We start from the raw sequence: 22,349 nt of genomic DNA, 5'->3' as shown, positions 1-22,349 counted from the left end.
GTTTTCTGTGGATGTTGGTTTATCCCTAACTCATCTATACCCTAATGCTGCAATAACAACGGCTCTGTACATTTTACACAGATCTGTACACGTGCAGTTTGATAGAAGCACATGTTTTAAGCCACTTCAAGTAATTTGAGAAGAGGACAACAGTTGTCAAGACCCCCTCAAAATGAAGAGACTATTTTGAAACTATAGTCTGATAGAAGGCCTGGCGCTTACACCAGAAAGCCTTGATCAGAGCCAAACAATTACCGGTCTATTCTCCTCGAGTGGCCCTGCTGAAGAGCTTTCCAGCCAGGTGATTGTGTGGGACACAGGGGTCAAGACAGTCATCAATTCCTTTGAGAGGTTTCCAGATTGACAAACTTTGTTTGTTTCAAGAGAAAAAAAAAAAGTTTGAATTCTGTTTTGTCGGTTGGTTACTAGAATTTCTACTACCTATCTAGCCTGTACGGAGCACAGAGAAACGGATTTTCAGGGGAATCAAGTATTTCAAAACTTTTAATCTGGATCAGAATGAATTGCTATGAAGGATCAGCTCGAGCTGGCTGATTTCCCCTATACCACTCAAAATCGGCCAGATAGATATAATATATAGAGCTAGATATAATATATAGAGCCAGATAGAGCTAAAATAATCCGGATCATTCTGATCTAGATTAAACATTTTGGAAGACTGGGCCCTGAAGACAGGAATAGATACATTTGAGAAATAGATACATTTGAGAAATAGATGCATTTGAGTTCTATGGAATTCACACCCAGAGTACCATAGGTTCAATGGTCATCACTAGCTGACATTAACAACAGTATAAGGTCTAGTGTGGAATTATGTTCTATGTAAATATGATATGTTGAAATGTGGTCTGCTGTGGAATCTGCTATATAACATCTAGTAAACTCAAGTGTTTGAATGGGTCCTTAGGTTTTAAACCTCTCTTGTAATCAGTGACTCATTTCGACCTTGGCAAACCATGTCACGTGTGTAGACACACGGCCCGATGAGTCACGTATGCTGATCGATTAAATACAAGGTTAAAAGCAAACCAACAACACAGCAACCCCCTCAATAATGGCCTTCACATAGGCTTAGAGATCACTTGAGATTGTCTGGTCTCTGTCTCAACCAATCATGGCCTCCATTTGGTAACATTTTATTGGGAGAGTCCCAGTCGTTTATGATGAACTATCCATTGACTCTAACCCTAGAACATAATATATGCCATTTAGCTGACGCTTTTATCCAAAGCAACTTACATTGCAGTGAGTGCATACATTTCAGTATATATGGTCCCGGCAGGAATCAAACCCACAGCCTAAGCATTGTTAGCACCATGGTTCTACCAACTGAGCCACAGAGGACCACATCAACAGAGTTGCAGTTGATTTGAGTTCTATTTAGTTTATTGACAGTGTGCGTCTGTAAACCATCTACAGGGCACTATCCAAATAAAGTATTGTGTGCCCTGCATTTTGTTCATCACAGTGCTTCCCCTGTATACCCGCGCAGGAACAAACAACAAAGAATTTCAGCCCTGCTTCTGTTTAAAACTCTCTCAGTCTGTAGCTGCAGCATCAGTCCTAGCTAGCTACCTAGCTGGTGGTACCAACATATCCCATTCCAGAAATAGGCCCAGTTTCTAGTTATTACCATCTCTCAGATCTTCTGAGGGCAGTCACAAAGGCTTGTGGGAGTCTGGCTCTGACTCGGGAGAACTCTCTCTACAAAGAGACTTGGTGAAAACAAGGGGCCTAATGATCTGGGGGAGGTTCAGAGTGACTACAAGTGTGTGATCTGCGTCCCACTGATGGAACTGGGTTGACTGTTCTACAAACGGCTAATGCTAACACTAACTCTAGGACTGAGAACCGAGAGTTGTGATAGATTAAGCAGATGTGGGGTCTAGTCTGGGTAAACCAATTGAAAACTGTAGAACATGTTGTCCCAGTGGAGGCTGGTGGAGGTAGAAATCAGAGGACGGGCTCATTGTAATGTAAAACACTGGTTAGAACCGTACATATGCTTTGTCTTTGGCTCCCTTTATAGGATGGGAGGTAGAAGACATGTCTGTAATTTAGTCAGATGTCAGAAGGTTAGGGTATCAGATCATGAACAAACCATATATCAGACTACATTATCAGGCTGTCAACTAGATAAACTAGGTAGGCATATAACTACCGCACGTGTCAAGGAAAAGCCAATAGCCTCCGTCTTGACTACAACAGAACACAATGAGTAGATCAAAGGTGCGGCAGAGTCAAGGTTGTGTCATCATGGTTCTCAGAAATCAAAACACTCAAATCTCTGAAACTCGCCAGTGACTCTGGAGTTGTTCATGACAGACATTACACTTTAACCGAACGGCAAATATTTGAGGAGAGTTTCCGCGGTGTGATGTGGCTTCATCAGGTCAATAAGGGAAGGAGACAAACCACATTACATAACGGAATTGGATGGCATTATTGAATGCTTGTTATTCTGATCTGGCCTAGACAGACTGTTTGCAACGCAGAGGCAAATTATATAATCCAATTATATATTTTTATGGTGACAGAAATTGATTTGTAAACTTACCCAGGGCCAGTTGTGATGCTTCTCTGATATACAAATGTATTAGGATAAAATAATTCTGGATAATAATAATTCTAAGAAAACCATTTATTTTGTGTTCAATAATATAGTAATTACTGCATAATATAAAATACTGTTTACCTCTACAGTAGTTAGTCTAATTACAGCACATACAGTGCCAGTCAAAAGTTTGGTGACATCTTGCCAAGAATGTGCAAAGCTGTCATCAAAGCAAAAGGTGGCTACTTTGAAGAATCTAAAATACAAACCATATTCTGGTTTGTTTAACACTTTTTTGTGTTAAATAATTAAATAATTCCATATGTGTTCCTTCATAGTTTAGATGTCTTCAATACTAATCTACAATGTAGAAAATAATACAAATAAAGAAAAACCATTGAATGAGAAGGTGTGTCCAAACTTTTGACTGGTACTGTACAGTAGTATAGAAACTACTGTAAATATCAATATCAATAATAATAATAATAATAATAATAATAATAATAATAATAATACATTTGTATTTGTACAGAGCCTTTCTAAAAACTCAAAGACACTTCACACATCAGGGAAAACAGATACAGAAAAGAAAATAACAAAACACAAATAAACAAAATAGAAGCTACATCAATCAACATTAAAATCTATTTTAAAAAGGTGGGTTTTAAGAGAATGTTTGAAGAAGGACACAGTCAGGAGGTGTGATGTAGAAGGCCCTGTCCCCCCAGGTTCTGAACCTTGGGGGTGGATATATTCCATAGTAAACAACACTTCATCATGAATGACTGGCATTAGACTCAATAGTAAACTCAGAAGATAACCTTTGACCGAACGTGACCTTCCAACAATGTGACCTTCTAGCAAACATACAGTAGCTTGCCAATAACAAACTAATTGAGAACCAAGAACAACTGAAACTACAAATTAAACCGTAGCTCAAATAAACCATAGCTTCAAATGATATAATGCTGTTTCTATCTAGATAAAACAAGCTTGAGTAAGGGTTGAAATGTATCAATGTATCAATGTTCCGCTATAGATTGAAGACCCATCTCTTCAGGCTACATCTTAACTGTCCCTCCTAAAGACATCGTCAATAGATGATTCACTTACTTAAACAAATGTATTTGTTGTAAGTCGCTTTGGTTAAAGACGTCTGCTAAATGCCATAAATTTAAATGTAAAATGTTGTGCAAATGTGCAAATGTGCCTGAGTATATTTATATTTTCATATATTTTCTTCTGTGTTTGATCAAAACAGGTACTTTTGCTGGGGGCTTCTGGCTTTGCGACATTTGGACCTTGTGACTTTTATTCTTCTCAAACAAGTACATGGAGTTTAAACATGAGATAATACTTTGGCTTGAAGCTTCTGGCTTTGTCACATTTTGAACCTGTCCGGTGATTTTTTTCTTGTTCTCAAATAAGTACATGGAGGTTAGTTAGTTACATTGTAAACAAAGCATTTGGATATGTCGACAGGGAGGCGGGCCGGATCTTGAAATTTGCCATAGGTATGATTGGACGGGCTGAGCCTTTAAAGGTTGGAGTCGTCATTGGGATAGTTTTAGTAAATCAAAGGAATATTGCAGGATCATATCGTTTGCCAGGGGATCAGTTGGATAGTCATGAGTGGGTGCCCGTACTTTGAGAAGAAGCACTTGTATGTATTCATTACATTGCATCAATATTTCAGTTCAATTCAAGTTCAATTCAATGTGTAGCATTTTTGCTCCCTAGAAACTCATCATCTCAAGTAACATTTAATGGGTTTTTATTTACTTATTTAGTTTCCATAGTTGGATTATTACAGAGGCATCAAATGATTGTGCTTTGGTTTGGAGAAAGGCGCAATCCTAATGTAAATCATTGTCAACATTATCAAGTAGTCACAGCTTAAAGTGTCTGTATGTCAATAACTGTGGAGTAACTGTAGACTTGTCTTTCCTACCCAAGGTTGTTCAAGAGCAAGCTGCACCAGAAGGACGAGGAGGAGGACGACTCTCAGCAAGGAGTCAACAAAGCCAGCAAGGGAGGCATCATCTACGGAGACTACCTCCAGGTACACACCGCCTAAACATCTACAACTTTCATCAGCATCTGTGTCCTCCATTTTAGAAACTAGACACATTGTAGATGAAGAATGGAATCCAATGGAATCCAATCGCACTTTCAAGTTGCTGTTTAATGTTCCAGATGTTCCAGCATTATCTGTCGTACTGAATGTTTATTGTTGTTGCCACTTGCAGCTTGACAAGGTTGTGAATGCCCAAGAGCTGCAGAGTGAACTGAAAGGCAACAAGATCCATGATGAGCACCTTTTCATTGTTACGCATCAAGGTAGAGTAAAGCATGTTTAGAGGACTATAACCTTAAATGCTGTAGTCACAATGCGTTCGGATGTATTCCAGCCAACATACAGTACCAGTCAAACGTTTGGACACACCTTGCCAAGAGTGTGCAAAGCTGTTATCAAAGCAAAAGGTGGCTACTTTGAAGAATCTAAAATATAAAACATATTCTGGTTTGTTTAACACTTTTTTGTTTACTACATAATTCCATATGTGTTCCTTCATAGTTTTGATGTCTTCAATATTAATCTACAATGTAGAAAATAATAAAAATAAAGAAAAACCATTGAATGAGAAGGTGTGTCCAAACTTTTGACTGGTACTGTATATATGATTATGATTTTGATTGTGATATTGTTGCTTTCTGGAGGACCTTTCTGTTAAATCAACATCTCAAAATGACTGATTGCAAAGTGTCATCTGTGTGTTCATATTTCAGCGTATGAACTGTGGTTCAAGCAGATCCTCTGGGAACTGGACTCGGTGCGAGAAATCTTTATCAGTGGACATGTGAGTACCCTTTTGTACTGTGAAGAATAAGAAAAACCTCATCACACATCAACATTTAGGAGAAAGGAAAAAAACAAAAAAAAAAACATTCAGCAAGAATAATATATGGTATCAATTACCCATCGAAGTATGTTTTTCCCCTGAGCATCCATGTTAATGGTAATGTCTTTCCAGGTACGAGATGAGCGCAATATGTTGAAGGTCAACACCCGTATCCACAGGATCGTCATGATCTTCAGGCTGTTGGTGGATCAGTTCGCTGTCCTGGAGACCATGACAGCCATGGACTTCTTTGACTTCAGGTGAGACCACAGATAACCCTGATAACATTTACCTTTTACCTGAGTGAACCTTCAACAGAAAGACAGCCCGCAAAACGTATTAATCCTGCCATTACCTTAACTTTTGAAATCTATCTATCTATCTATCTATCTATCTATCTATCTATCTATCTATCTATCTATCTATCTATCTATGTACCTATCTCTCTATCTATCTCATTGTCCATGTGTTAATGTATCTTTGTGTGCTCTCTCTGTGTTTGTGTGTGTGTGTGCGTGTGCGTGTGTGTTTGCGTGTGTGCGTGTGTGCATGTAGAGAGTACTTGGCTCCTGCCTCAGGTTTCCAGTCTCTCCAGTTCCGGCTGCTGGAGAACAAGTTCGGAGTCCCAGACAACCTGAGGGTGCCCTACAACAGACGACATTACAGGGACAACTTCAAAGGCACTGAGAGTGAGATGCTGCTCAAATCCGACCAGGAGGCCACTCTGCTCAAACTAGTGGAGGTATGTGACTAGGCCTGTGAGCACCAACGTGACACTCCTGCAGTGACATATATAAGCTCTTTATAACGCTGTTTATGAGGTCAAAAGATGGCAATCTGATGATGATGATGATGATGATGAAGATGACAACCTTCATTCAATGTATTCAATGTAACAAATGTTTTTCTGTGTCATCATTTACATTTACATTTTACATTTATGGCATTTAGCAGACGCCTTTATCCAAAGCGACTTACAATCATTTAGCATTTAGTTAGCTACATTTACTGTTTTCAACCTAACAGGCATTCAGTACATCAATACAATACAATACAGAGTCAGCGTTCTCAAATGTGACATTGTATCAGTGTTTCTGATAGGTAGGATTCAGGAGTAATATGGTTTATTCTTTCACTCAGCAATGGCTGGAGAGAACACCTGGTATCGAGGTAGATGGCTTCAACTTCTGGGAGAAACTGGAGGTCAACATATTTCAAGGGTTAAGTCTTGAAAAGGAGAAAATCGAGGTATGTAAATCATCTCAATTGTTGTCCCGATGTCCACTTAACACAAGCAAGACTTTCCCGAATTGTCACAGTTTGAAACATAGTCTGACAGAAACTCTGATTTTCCTGTTTGATCGTTAACAGAAAGAGCCAGAGTCGGAGGACAAGGAAGAGATGATGGCTGAGCTGATCAAGCAGAAAGAAGTCTTTACTTCTCTGTTTGATGTGAAAAGACATGAACATCTGCTGAGCAAGGGTGAGTGCTTGTCTTTTATATCATAAGCTATAGCAAGCACTGCCATTTTAGCTTTACTAAGCACAAGTGCCCAAAGCAACTGATTGCCTGGGTGCTCTTTGACATAACAATGACAAATAGGTTGGTTAAAACAGACTGCCATCAAGACCATCAGCATCCTCAGCAAAGATGTAGTCATTCAGTGCCAGCGTCACTTAAGACTACAATTCCCAAGAAGCATCATAACCTCCTATTTCCCCTCCTGTCCTATGTGTTTGAGCAGGTGAAAGACGACTGTCCTACAAGGCTCTCCAGGGAGCTCTGATGATCTACTTCTACAGGTAAACAGGCTTTTCTTACAGGTTATTCTGAACAGACTATGTTAGGCCACCACCAACTGTCATTTCATTCTGGAACCTTCTCCTGTATTCTTGAACCTTCACCTCCATTCTGGAATGTTCTCCTTCCTCAGAGAGGAGCCCAGGTTCCAGGTGCCCTTCCAACTCCTCAACTCCCTCATGGAAATCGACACACTTATGACCAAATGGAGATGTGAGTTACTGACAGAGAAATTACTTAATGGGCGCCTGCCAGAGGTGTGACTGTCCTGAACCGTGTTTTACTTAATCTGCACAACACTACAGCTTGCCTACACCAGGGGAGGCAGGTGGAGGTAGAAATCGGAGGACGGGCTCACTGTAATGCATGGGATGAAAATGAGGAATGGTGTCAAACACGTGTTTGAGACCATTCGTCATTCCATTCCATGCATTACAATGAGCCCGTCCTGTGATTTCCTCCTCCACCTGCCTCCCCTGGCCTACACCCAACATTGAAACAATTTCCCTGAAATGTGGACACATTACACAACTGTTTTACACTCTGAAGTTTAGACCTTGAAGGGAGAATGGCATCATTTGACGGGTCGGCCATTGACTTGTAAACACATGTACCCTCTTCCTCCTCTGTCCTAGATAACCATGTGTGCATGGTGCATCGTATGATTGGCAGCAAAGCAGGTACTGGAGGGTCCTCTGGTTACCACTACCTGAGATCTACTGTCAGGTACGACAAACAGCAAGGAATTCCTACGCTGTTGTTGTGTAGTTACCATGTCTATTCTAATGGGGATTTGCTCTTTGCATATCTTGCACTTTTCTATGTTGCACTACCACTGTAATTACTGCTGCTGCTATATCCATGGCAACCGTGGCATTGTATAATTATTACAGTAATTTACTGCTGTTGCTACACTGTACCCTTTTACACTACGACTGTCATTGCTTATTATTATTAATAATCAATAATAAGCATAATATTATTACTATACGATGTCGTATTGTTGATTTATTGATTGTTGTTGAACGAGGAGCTAGATTCAACAAGCATTTCACTATGTCACTTACGGTTGTATGCGATGTACGTGACCAATAAAGTTTGATTCGATTTGATAACGTAATAAATAAATGAGGAAAACATAAAAAGTTTCTCTCAGACCTTAGAGAGCTAGCTGAGTACAAAGTGAATAAAAAAAAAGAAGAAAAAAAAAGATGCTCATCATGGATAAACCGTTGAATTAACGGGTAAACCCTTGAATTAACGGATAAACCCTTGAATTCACGGATAAACCCTTTAATTCATGGATAAACCCTTTAATTAACTCTGTAGGGCCTTCCCAACCGTGTCCAGCTGTGAGGTAACAAGTCTTCTCTCCCTCTCCCTCTTCCCCCCAGCGATCGCTACAAGGTCTTTGTGGACCTGTTCAACCTGGCGACCTTCCTCATCCCCCGCCATTGGGTGCCCAAGCTGAGCCCCAACGTCCACACCTTCCTGTACACGGCGTCGTGCTATGACAGCTCCTACTGCAGCGAGGACTCAGACTAGGGGGCGTCCCCATTGTCTAATGTGGCTTCCTCTCCTTCATCTTCTCTCTGATCTGAGGTGAGAACCCTCGGACGGGTGAAAGCAACATGGGAGGATGGGAGGATGGGTGTCGCTCGGTGGTCCACTTGCTTTCACCCGCCCAGGTTCTCTGTCATGGAGAGTGGAGGAAAGGTGACATGGGGAGGAAGCCGCTTTAGATGATTGAGGCGCAGCCTTAAAAGGCTTGAGTGGCATCCTTCGACGAGCTGAATACAACATGACATGGCCATGTCTCACCAATACCAACATATACTGTATAACCAGTTATCATCTATATTAAGACAGGGTGCATACTATAACCACCAAAGCTGAAACATGTATATAATATACATACTGTACTGTATTTATCTAGCTAATTATTTGATCTGTGTACAGACAAATTTATGAAAATCATTTCCTGGGTTATTGGCTTATTCTAACTGTACTGTATGCAGACTACTGTTTATCTTTATTGATTAAGATATGTTTTTATACAGGGCTTCTATAATAGTGATGTGGATGTTGTTGTGTGGTGCCAGGGAATTAGACTGTGAATTGTCAGACCATGACTTTAACATGCACACATGACTTCAACAAGTACCACATGAAAGATATTTTATTATATGAGAGTAATATAAAATGTTTATTGAACATTTGAATAAAGAATATATGTTGCATTGAAAAATCATTTCATTCCTTGAGAATTGCTCTTGAAAAAGAGTCCATTTGGCAGTATTGAATCCGGGAATTTGACTTAATGTTCAGTACAGACGGAAACGATCATTCACAAAACAAGGTCAGAGAAGCACAGCAGCCACAGAGTCAGCCACACCTGGAGAAGAGACAAGCAGAACCAGTGAAGAGGAGAGTCATTTTACAAACAAACTAGGTGACTAGGGTGATATTATATATAGATATAGAGATATATAGACATGTGTATATATGTATGTATATATATATATATATATATATATATATATATATATATATATAGATATAGCTATATAGATATAGATACAGTACCAGTCAAAAGTTTGGACACCGTCTCATTCAATGGTTTTTCTTTATTTTTTATTATTTTCAACATTGTAGATTAATATTGAAGACATCAAAACTATGAAGGAACACATATGGAATTATGTAGTAAACAAAAAAGTGTTAAACAAACCAGAATATGTGTTATATTTTAGATTCTTCAAAGTAGCCACCTTTTGCTTTGATGACAGCTTTGCACACTCTTGGCAAGTTTGTGTCCAAACTTTTGACTGGTACTGTATGTATATATAGATATATATACACTCACCGGCCACTTTATTAGGTACACCTTGCTAGCACTGGGTTGGATCCCCCTTTGCCTTAGAACTGCCTTAATTCTTTGTGGCATAGATTCAACAAGGTGCTGGAAACATTCCTCAGAGATTTTGGTCCATATTGCCATGATAGCATCACGCAGTTGCTGCAGATTTGTCGGCTGCACATCCATGATGCAAATCTCCCGTTCCACCACATCCCAAAGGTGCTCTATTGGATTGAGATCTGGTGACTGTGGAGGCCACTGGAGTACAGTGAACTCATTGTCATGTTCAAGAAACCAGTTTGAGATGATGTGAGCTTCGTGACATGGCGCGTTATCCTGCTGGAAGTAGCCATCAGAAGATGGGTACACTGTGGTCATAAAGGGATGGACATGGTCAGCAACAATACTCAGGTAGGCTGTGGCGTTTAAACGATGCTCAATTGGTACTAAGGGGCCCAAAGTGTGCCAAGAAAACATCCCCCACACCATTACACCACCACCACCAGCCTGAACCGTTGATTCAAGGCAGGATGGATCCATGCTTTCATGTTGTTCACACCAAATTCTGACCCTACCATCTGAATGTCGCAGCAGAAATCGAGTCATCAGACCAGGCAACGTTTTGTCAATCTTCTATTGTCCAATTTTGGTGAGCCCGTGCGAATTGTAGCCTCAGTTTCCTGTTCTTAGCTGACAGGAGTGGCACCCGGTGTGGTCTTCTGCTGCTGTAGCCCATCTGCTTCACGGTTCGATGTGTTGTGCATTCAGAGATGGTCTTCTGCATACCTTGGTTGTAATGAGTTGTTATTTTAGTTACTGTTGCCTTTCTATCATCTCGAGTCTGGCCATTCTCCTCTGACATCAACAAGGCATTTTTGCCCAGAGAACTGCCGCTCACTGGATATTTTCTCTTTTTCTGACCATTCTCTGTAAACCCTAGAGAATCACCTTTCTTCCCCCATTCTGATGCTCGGTTTGAACTTCAGCAGGTCGTCTTGACCATGTCTACATGCGTTAAATGCATTGAATGTGATTGACTGATTAGATATTTGCGTGAACGAGCAGTTGAACAGGTGTACCTAATAAAGTGGCCGGTGAGTGTATATACATAGAGATATAGATACAGATATATATATATATATATATATATATATATATATAGAGAGAGAGAGAGAGAGAGAGAGAGAGAGAGAGAGAGAGAGAGAGAGAGAGAGAGAGAGAGAGAGAGAGAGAGAGAGAGAGAGAGAGAGAGAGAGATATATACATACATATATATACATATATTTCAGTTGTATAGTGCAGATTTAAATACAGTAACTTAAACAGCGATGAGATAGCACTTTGTTGACTCCCAAGTGTGAGAACATCAATAACCACTGCCCCTCAACTAAAGACTACAGTATCATAGACATACAGCTATAACATGTACAGGTCAGTGGAGGCTGGTGGAGGTAGAAATCGGAGGACAGGCTCATTGTAATGCCCTTTACAGGGAAAATAAAGGCATCAACATATAGTTATGTTGTTTACAAAACCTTAGAGATATGCCAAAGCTTTTCTTCTACATGTAAAGCACTTTGAGATTGTTGCTGTTAATTTAAAAAAATAGTTTTCTAAAATGTCATGCTTGAGCAACACATATGACAACAAATGACATTGCAGAAATGAAAATGTGGTAGTAAGTTCAAACTCACCACAGACATCCTCTCCCATTTTAATGTAAACATAACCTTTGTTACCCCACGATGTTCCCCATGAGTTCTGTACTATCCAGTATGGCACCGCTCCTGAAACAGAGAGGGAGAATATTAGTTATAGGTTCATCTTGTTCTGTTCATAAACGCATACATACAGTTTGATAAAGAAATTAAAGTGTGTGTGTGTGTACGCCTATCCGTGTGTGTGTGTTTGTGTGTGTGTGTGTGTGTGTGTGTGTGTGTGTGTGTGTGTGTGTGGGTGTTACCCATAGTGTCATATCCTACGATCAGTACAGCGTGGTTAGCGTGATGGCTGGAGCAGTGGTGCTGTATGATCCCACCCAGGTAGTCCTGCCAGCTGATGGAATCAACCGTCACGGCTAGGGGACCCCACTCCACCAGCCGGCCCATCATCGCCTCCTCACGACCACTACAGAGACACCAGAGAAGAAGAGCGCTCCTCTGTGGCTCAGTTGGTGGAGCATGGCGCTAACACCAGAGAAGAAGAGCTAACACCAGAGAAGAAGAGCTAACACCAGGAACCAGCGAGATTGAGATTCCTCACTATGATCAGTCTGTCGAACGACTAAGCTGACTGAAATAAAGGATGATGTTTTATAACTGTGTTCATATACTGTAGCATAGGGCAGGCTATTGAATAGTCCTCTAAATCGTGATTAGTCAAGGAGGAAAATAGAACAAGAACAAAGGGAAATGCCAGAACGCTAACTGACATATTTTTAAAATCGTACTTTAATTTAATGCTGTACTTATGTGTTAAGGCCGCAGCCAACGCCTCCCCGTGTCTGTCTCTTTCTTCTTTTATTCGTCAAGCAGGCTGTGTGTGCCAGGGCTCAGAGGCTCCGCCCACTTCCTGGTTGGCTCCGCCCACTTCCGAGATCCACTCGGAGCAGGGGTGGCTGTTTTGAATGTACTTGCATTTTAACCGTTTTAACCTGAAGTAGGACAGTGAGAGTTTATTTTAGTTTGGTTTTGCTTAACCAAAGAGTTATAGTTTGTTTATGTATAATTATAGCCTGCCCTTTAGGAGCTCTCTTTTGGTTATGTTTGCTTGATTTCAACAGAACTCGCAGGCCCTTTTTCCTTTGTAGTTTGCCTGTTGTGTCGTTACCGTTTTACCTTCTTAAAAAAACTTCCTAAGTTCCTTGTAAATAAAATAACTCTATTTTACCAAATCTAACTAGTTCTATGTTGCTTCCCTTCCATTACATTATGTCTTAATTGAATGACTTGACACAAAGACTGTTCTTCATGAGCAGCACATTGACGTGCATGTGTGAATACAGGGTTGGATCGACCTTGGGCCCACGAGGCAGACTGTGTCATGCACCTCTGTGTTACTGATCCTTCCATGTCTGTGTTGACTTGGTCAACAGCGATGTTTGAACCAAAATCCTTTGGGGCGGGCCCGGGGGGACGATGACAACGACGATGACAACATATTTATTGTACAGTTGTTTTTATCTAGAACTGTTTTTATCTCAACATGAAGGATGCGACAGAAATCCTCCTTTACCTGAAGTCGTAAGCTGCAAAGTCCTTCACAGAAACTCCATCATGTGATGCAGAGAAGAAGTGGCAGAGGCCTGACTCTGCCTTGTAGGGGTAGTCTGACTGTTGAACCAGCTTCACTCTGGTCTGGGGGAAAGAGACAGAGAAAACATGCTAGCTTAGTGTTCAAAATGCAAAGAGAGGGAGCGTTGCTTTGGCATTGAGTACGAAGACAAAGACAGGTGGTCATGTGGGAGAACGGGGCACAGCAACCAACAGTGACAGTTTTTCACAGCTGCAACTTAATTTGGTTGCTATAGGTTTCCTTCTTGAGTTACTCTAGTTTCAGAGGAACATGGCTCACCAATGACATTCCACTGACCCACTTTACTGTTATTACTTACTATTTATACTGTAAATTGTCATGTCTATTGTCTTATGTGTCCAACAATCGTCACTGTCCAACTGTCTCACTTATCTTGTACTACTTGTACTATGTCACTTATTGTCTTGTCCTTACCTCATTGCACTACTGCGTATTTGTATGATTGTATTATTTGTATTTTGTATGCTGCATTGTCATGGAACCGAGCCCAAGAATTTTACTCCCTGCACTCGTGTATGAGATGTAACAATAAACTTGAAACATTATATAATGAAAGGATATTATATAGATCCTGAATGACACATCATGGAAGTCAATGTTCTCAATTATAATCTGGTAAAGGTTTACTTTACCTAACCTGAAAATGATAATCAGAATAAGTATGCTGAAGAACAACAGTTCAATAGATCAGTGAAATTAATCCATATCAAGTAGGACAATTGGTTGTGAAGCGCCAATGGAGAGTGTGGACAGAGTCAGTCAGACCTGCTTCATCCAGGCCAGAGCCTTGGTGGTGGAGCCTCCGTTGCAGCCCTGATCCCTGTAGGAGCAGTCCACCACCTGCTGGACGCTCAGCTGCTCCACAGGAAGGCCTGCCATGGCATGGACGGCCTGGACTGCCCCCACCACGCTGAACGCCCAGCAACTACCACACTGAAAACACAATGAAAATACATCAACAGCATAGTCAGATAACAAACAAAATGGCTGCTTGGCAGGGACAAGGGAAATAGCACACAGGGTAGAGAGACTTCATCCTAATATGGTTGGCCTATTCTCACTTCGTATTTAGGGATTTATGACTGTGTGCCAGAGAGGGTTTGAAATATGGGTAGGATGTCTCTCGCCCTGTGATGTGGATTGATTAGGAGTTTGTTATATGCTGCCACCTACTGGCCAAACTTAAGAGTACAGTTTAATTCCCCCAGTTTGGAAGAATACACCTACTACTTGTCTAGGGTTACCTCACCTCTTCGATCTTAACTTGAATAGTGGAAAGGTCTATGGATTTGGACCAGCACTCTTTACTAAGTATCACCTAGTTACAGTTACAATAAGGATTGGGTAAGGAAGGAGTAACACTCTCACTGCTTGTTGATCCTGTACTGGGCCCACAGCACCCTTGTCTCTCCAGTCAAACTTGGCTGGTACTGGTAGTCCATTGGTCTTCAGACCCGGGTACTCAGGGACCGCTTCAGCTGTGGCAGTCGCATGGCGCTCTGGACAGGAAGAACACCATCACTGAAATTCCACAAAGTTCCACTTGTTCTTCTGTTGCAATCATCTACGAGTTGATGTCTTGTGTTATCAAATGTTTGCTTACTGTGCTCTCAACTTAGATTTGTAATGGTTACTGGAAGGATATTTAATAATAACATGAGTTGTATGGACGTTGTCTACTTTATGAGTCTTTCAGCATTATTACCTCTAAATTCATTCAGAGATAAATCCGAGAACTGGTTAATGCCATACTTTGCTGAGTCTTTGTCTGTAGAGAACGAGTTCAGGTGTGCATGCCTTTTGATGGTATTCTGAAACAAACATATCAGTACATGTCAGTATAAATGTGTGACAAATGTTTTAAACATTTCAACATTGCACGATGTATTTCAAACACCTGTTGAAATAGGTTACCCTATTAAGAAGTTCCTCTATAGGAACAAGTGTAGGCTTAATTGTACTAAGGCTAAGGTTTTGTAGCACAGTGTTCCAAATCTGGTATCCCACTCGCCAGAAAGCGAATAAAAGACAAGAAATTAATACATATTATGTAATATATACATTCAGTACTGTCTTAATTCTGACAGACTGAGTGTTCGCAGCGAAAATGACCAAGCGCATAGTAATACTGTTCATCGTTACCTTGCAATCTACAACCGAAATGAATAGGAACAGCTGACTGACAGAGACATACCTCAAAATATAATTTGCGACGATTATATTCATCGCTGTGCATTTCATAACTACGACGAAACTGTTCCCTGAACGACTCAAATGTCTCCTGAGTCAGTGCAGAACCGTTCGACTGCCAGACACTTTCCAAAACGCTCGGAGTGACCAAAGGGACAAGCAAGTTTACGCGGAAAATAAGAAACAAGTTAACACCCGTCATTTGATTAATAGAAGTAGACAAGAAGAATAAGAGTTGATTGATTCAGTGATGCATTGTTACAGTCGACAAGACATGAGACTTCTCAGATATCCTCTTCTGGTTGTTCTTCTTCTTCTCCGGGTTAATTCAGGAGGAATAAACCATGACCTGTTCAATAGCGCCACCTAGCTATTGACTTTAGACATGTCATTGATTGGATGAATACTGGCTTTAGGCTTTAGGCATATCATAATTACCGTTCGTGTAATGCATTATGCAAATTCCCTTACCAATTTGATCCAGAGGGGAATCTATCCTATGCCAAATTGGGCCCCATATTGAATTGATGAACAGTTTACTGAAACAGTTTATTTATTACACTTGAGGGCGCTTCAGTACCACTATGATGCACATTGCAGTCAGGGCGATCGTCATTGTCTATGTACTGTGTGAACTGCATGTCGGCCTGTGCATGTGTGTAGTGTGTCTTGTAGCGCTCTGTTGAAAAAATACATTAGATCAATGGTCATATTTCACGGTTCATTTGACAAATAAGGTAATGTCAATCGATAGGGCTATTTTGGTTGTGTTACTTGATCCCCAAGTCATCATACACATCAGGGGAGGCTGGTGGAGGCAGAAATCGGAGGATGAGCTCATTGCAATGCATGGAACGAAATAAGGAATTCTATCAAACACGTGTTTGATGCCATTCCAAATTCCGTTTCAAGCTTTACAATGCGCTCATCCTCCGATGTCTACCTCCACTAGCCTCCCCTTAATACACATCATGACTCAACACATACATGTCTTCCCGTATTCATTGGTCTGTAAGTCTGTGTTTAATTAAATGTCAGCGCAAATCTTCTCATGAATAAAACATGCCATTTCCCACAGTACACTATTCACTATCTTGTTTGTTAATTTAGGAGTCGTCCCACCTCCTCTAAATACGGGGGAAAAAATCAAACTTGCATTAACGTCAAGAGATGTTCTGCACGGCTTGCCATCATAATTACAGCGATGTGTTTGCTCTGCAGTTTTACCCACCAGACTGTAGAGCCAGGGGAAAAAAAAACTGATCCATATTCTCTCGCCGAGCGAACAAGCACGGTGTCATCCTCCCAAAAGTCAGCACTCAGCAATAATTCGGATTAAAATCGGAACCGTTTCCACCGATTGGACGGCGAGAATGTAGAGAAGTTGCAGTCGTGTCTCCCCTAGGCAATTAAAACGCAATTTATCCCTCGATGCAGAAATGCTGAAATAGTGTACTGTATCCCCGCCACCAGACACAACGCTACATGAGGACCAGGGGATACATACATTGTCTACCTTCACCAGCCTCCCTGTGGTGGTCATATTGTTAGTTAGGAAACTCTAGTATGAGAAGAGGGTGGTGAGGATATGACTCTGGACTTCCATGCTGATGGTCTCTCTGTGTTTGTGTCTCTTGAAAGCAGAGATATTATTGAGTGACAGGCAATAGGTCCTCAAAATGTGTTCTCTGAGACAAATTGAAAAGCATCACTGTATTTAACATTCAGACATGAAAACTTAGGTGTTGACTGTAACTGACAGTAATTGGCTCATTATGGCTCATTTCAAAGGTGTTCAGTGGGGAAAATTCCTATCTTAGTCGTCCGAAATAGTCCTTTGAAACAGCTGGAGAGTAAATGGTTGTCCTCCTCATCCTAACTGGGCTTAGATTTGTTCTTTCCTCTGTGTTTTCTGTACATCTGGGCAGTTTTAATCTCATTTGACTGACGGTAAACAAGCGCTGAGACGCTGACATGGGCCCTGACCTCAGACAGCACACGCTCCAGACTGCCCCCGGCGGGTCTTCCATAAAAGCAATATCAATGTGTGTGTGTGTGTGCGATGTGTCTGTGTGTGTGTGCCTGTTTGTTTGTCTGTCTGTCTGTCTGTGTGTGTGTGTATGTGTGTGTGTGTGTGTGCCTTATTGCCTGTCTGTGTGTGAGTGCCTTATTGCCTGTCTGTGTGTGTGTGTGTGTGTGTGTGTGTGTGTGTGTGCGCTCGCGCGCGCGTACTCGAGCTTGCCCTCAGAAGATCATTCATGAGCATCTGCACAGGAGGGTTTCCACCCTGGTCCCAACGGACCGCGGTTCATCGAGCAGGAAGATTTCCAGCTAAACGGTGGAGCAGAGCTCGGCATAGAGCAGAGCTGGTGCTGGATCCCAGGCCCAGATGGCCAGCTGGGTGAGAGACGTGACCTGGAAACAGATCAGTGTTCGCTGGGAGAAGAGCCCAGATCAGCGCTCAGCTCAGCCCAGTGTGACGAGCTCAGGTGTGTGTGTGTCAGTGGGCCACTCAGGTATGTGTGCGTGTGTGTGTGTGTGTGTGTGTGTGTGTGTGTGTGTGTGTGTTTGTGTGTGTGTGTGCATGTGTGTGTGCGTGTGTGTGTGTGTGTGTGTGTGTGTGTTTGTGTGTGTGTGTTTGTGTGTGCATGCGTGTGGGTACCATCTCACCCTCTGTCAGTCCGTCCCCATGTATCAATCAAATGGCAGACACACAGCATGGATTGTTCCAGAATACTCCCAGGCTACCCAGTGAATGAGACTATCCAGTCTGTCCCGGCTCCTCCACCATTACTCTGTCATGTGAAATGTCCCCCTAAGAGTCTCAGGGAGACCTGGCCTTCTGTCGAGTGTGACTTGGTCTTACATCTCCCTCAACTATGAACCGACCCCCCCCCACCTGGTCCCCTAAAACACCCCCAGACCCCCAACACGCACAGTCACTTCACAACCCCACCGGCTGAAAATAACAGTCATTACACTCACACCATCACACACATACATGGGCACACACGCGCGCACACACACACACACACACACGCACACGCACACACATGCACGCGCACACACGCACACACACACGCATACACACACACACCAGTCACCACTCACTGACAAATCATTGCCAACCTTCCTAATATCAATCAGCCTCACTCAGCGTTGAGTGACATGGCTGCATAATAAAGTCCTGGCCGCCACACTTAATTCATTGTGTGTGTGTGTGTGTGCATGGGTGTGTGTGTGAGTGTATGTGGGTGCTTCTGAGTGCTTGTGTGCATTTGAGTATATGTGTGTGTGTGTGTGTGTGTGTGTGCGTATGTGTGTGTGTGTGTGTGTGTGTGTGTGTTTCAGGATGTGCTCAGCATACTGAAACGCAGCTACTTAATAAAGGCCAATTCTATCACTGCAGACGGCAGTTTGATAAATTCTTTATGACCTGTAAGCCAGCTTGGTCTCCTGTGTGAGGATCAAGAGTCTCCTCTGACACTTCACAGGAACATTAAACAAGGCTTTTATAATTTAATTTGGATGTTAATAACATGGAATGTGAATCCAGCAGAAAGAGGGTCTCTTAAACTGACAAGTTTAGCTGCTTAATAGGAAGAGGACTGATATAAGACCTACATATGCCAGGAGATATGGTAGCCGATATCGCTGATGTAATCATCATGACAAAGTGAGGAAAAACTGCTGAAATCAACATTATTGCAGCACCTTAGAAAAGACGTTCAAAAGACGTTGAGTCAAATCAGCGATCTCCTCCCCTCACGGAACGACGGCCGTTTGTCAACGAAAAGTTACATCAGCGGTTGTCGGAAGAGCCGAACCGCCTGCGAAACAAAAGTGACAGTTGCTGGGTTGAACTGTGGTGGTTGGAGACGTGTTGCTATGCAACTGTGATTTGAAAAGCACCACCACTGCGCGATCAGGACCCCCGAGGATCGGAGGGTACGGCGAAACAACTGCTGCGTCAGTTGGCATGGCGCGAAGTCACCACGGCAACACTTGAAGGACCTCGTTGCTTCACTTGAAAGAGACAGATAGAGTTTCCATCATGGACATGTTATTGTTATTCTTCCTCATTCACCCTAAGTTGTTTAACCACAACAACAAACCAGCCAGGCTTGCAGAGGGCCGGTGGTGAAGGTATACAGTGATTGGGTAGGAGGTGCATGAAGCACAGGGGATTTGTTCCTGCAGATCTGTGAATGTTGTGTGAAGCCCCTCTTTATTTATTCACTGATTCATCCACCCACCCACTCACACACACACACACACACACACACACACACGCTCATGCACACACACACACACACACACACACACATACACAGACACACACACACACACTTTTAAGATCCCAGGGAATTCCCTTCCGAGCCTCCATGTAAGGAGTGTCTAAGTGCTCTTCTCGTGAAGTGTTTATTGTTTTACAACATTCGAGGAACTGAGCAGAGGGAGGAGTTAGAGATTTAATTATTGTTCCATGGTTAAGTTTGGCCAGAGGGTCCGGAGGATGAATGCAAGCACACATGGTCGAGGGAACCTGGGTAGCCCCCATCACACCCACCCCCCCTCCCCACACACACACTCACACACATACACAGACACACACACACACACACACACACACACAACTCTCTTTCGGCCTCTCAGCTAGGTATCCTCCAGGAGAAGGAGGTGTATGTGTGTGTGTGTGTGTATGTGTGTGTGTGTGTGTGTGTGTTTGTGTGTGTGTGTGTGTGTGTGTGTGTGTTTCATCTCTGTAAACGTCCAGCCTCACGCAACTGCTACTTCCCTTTCACAGCCCCGGCCCGATTTACCACACCAAATGACTGCCCTGTTCCACACACACACACACACACACACACACACACACACACACACACACACACACACACAAACATAAACACAGATTTGGCTTAGTTGTGCAGGGTTCCTGAGCCTGTGATAACAGGGCCAATGTTGACCAAATAACAACATATACGACTCCACAGGGAGGGGATCTGAGTAGCATGCTGTGCAGGATGGAGATCTAGTGTTTGAAGTGTAATAGCAAGTATTGATTCAGAACCAAATGGCTTTCAGAGATGGAATCATAGATCATTTTAAATCAGTCCTCTGGGGGGCAGTATATCCCGCTCCATCAATGAATAATTCTCTCTCTCTCGCTCTGAGGCTGTCACAAACCACCCTCTACCTCCCTCCTCCCCCCCACCCTCCCTCCCTCCTTACCAGCCTAGCAGGATTACACTGGTCGCGAGGAGTACTTACTGTAGGGAACCTCATACATCAGAAACCTTCACACACACACTGAAACACACACACACACGCGCGCGCGCATACACACACACACACACACACACACACACACTACACACTCGAGAAATCGACGTGCTCAAAGCTTCTGTCAGAGGAGACACTTCACGTCTTCACCTCCCAGGATCCACAGACAGTTCAACCTGCCACACTAATGGTAGTGTGTATCTCTTAATTGGGTGTGAATTAAGACACAGTTACAATGTAGGACAACATGGCTTTCATTCCCTGCATGAGTCTGTTATCACTTCCTGGATGAATCTGTTATCACTTCCTGGATGAATCTGTTGTCATTCCCTGGATGAATCTGTTGTCATTCCCTGGATGAATCTGTTGTCATTCCCTGGATGAATCTGTTGTCATTCCCTGGATGGGTCTGTTGTCATTCCCTGGATGAGTCTGTTGTCATTCCATGGATGGGTCTGTTGTCATTCCCTGGTCTGTCATAGGTCTGCTGTCCCTTTGTTGACATGGTCATTTGTACCCAACCAACAGAATCCATGTCTAGACAAGCTGTTTGTGTGTGTGTGTGTGTGTGTGTGTGTGTGTGTGTGTGAATGAGAGAGAGGCAAAGAGAAAGAGAGTGAGCATTTTAAACGTGCCTGTCTGCTCCTCTCTGATTATGAGTCAGCCTGGAGGAGAAGGAGTGAGTTTGCTCTCTCTCTCACACACACGCACGCACGCACACACACACACACACACATACACACACACACAGAGCACCCTGTTGCTTATTATACATCCGTGACATCCTCCACGTCGAGCAATACTCAACAGCATACCCCCAGATCACCTCAGAAACAACACCACCACCTCATTTTTAATCCTGAGATTCTCAGGCTCGACGAGTGGATCAAATCGATTTCAAGATGAAGAACACGATCTACAGTAGCACTTTGATATCAATCCAGTGATTTTAATCAGGCGTAGCTATTGTATACGTTACGTTTCAGGTCTGAGTGATGGTGATTGTGTTGAGAAGCCCCCCCCTCCTCGGCGGCAGCAGCCAGAGGGACCCAGATGAACTGTGGGTCCTTTGAAGCCGAGACTGCCTGGGAAATTAGAATGTTCCAGAGAGAATCCAGGTCACAGCCGCCACTGCCACCTTCTCCCGGCTGCTCCATTTTCAGAGGTTCAATATTTCTTGGTTTCTCGGCTGTATTTCTTGGCTATGGTTCTTGGCTATATTCCTTGGCTATGGTTCAATATGTTGGCAGAGTTTTGGGACAATTTCAGTATACACATCGTCAATATAATATGTACTTAATATAGAAAACGATATACTGCAGTTTATACGATTGAAACCACACAACTGCACACAGTACACATATCAGATGTTGCCTTGATGCTGTGTGAGAAACAAATGAAGATACTGTAAAACAGTTA

The 22,349-nt window shown here is 42.5% G+C and overlaps 2 protein-coding genes across 2 annotated transcripts; one reads left to right on the top strand and one right to left on the bottom strand.

The window, feature by feature from the left end:
* Positions 1–4,203: 4,203 nt before the first annotated feature.
* On the top strand, positions 4,204–8,824 carry tdo2a (tryptophan 2,3-dioxygenase a; the record flags this gene model as incomplete). The annotated part of the gene is made up of 12 exons (XM_083685762.1): positions 4,204–4,238; positions 4,532–4,637; positions 4,825–4,915; positions 5,366–5,436; positions 5,611–5,738; positions 6,034–6,220; positions 6,619–6,726; positions 6,850–6,961; positions 7,224–7,281; positions 7,413–7,492; positions 7,915–8,005; positions 8,674–8,824. 12 exons carry the CDS (start codon positions 4,204–4,206, stop codon positions 8,822–8,824), a joined length of 1,218 nt encoding a protein of 405 aa, XP_083541888.1.
* A 628-nt stretch (positions 8,825–9,452) lies between these two features.
* On the bottom strand, positions 9,453–15,926 carry ctso (cathepsin O). The gene is made up of 8 exons (XM_083685700.1): positions 15,649–15,926; positions 15,160–15,265; positions 14,823–14,953; positions 14,220–14,387; positions 13,374–13,495; positions 12,103–12,266; positions 11,834–11,926; positions 9,453–9,674 (listed from the first exon to the last, which is right to left on the bottom strand). The coding sequence occupies exons 1-8, from the start codon at positions 15,844–15,846 to the stop codon at positions 9,640–9,642; spliced, it is 1,017 nt and encodes a 338-aa protein (XP_083541826.1). The 5' UTR covers positions 15,847–15,926; the 3' UTR covers positions 9,453–9,639.
* Between the last annotated feature and the right edge of the window lie 6,423 nt (positions 15,927–22,349).

This window comes from Argentina silus (genome assembly GCF_951799395.1).
Source record: "Argentina silus genome assembly, chromosome: 15".
NCBI classification, from domain to species: domain Eukaryota; kingdom Metazoa; phylum Chordata; class Actinopteri; order Argentiniformes; family Argentinidae; genus Argentina; species Argentina silus.
Note: the sequence above shows the minus strand (reverse complement) of the source record. Positions and strands in the feature narration are given on the sequence as shown.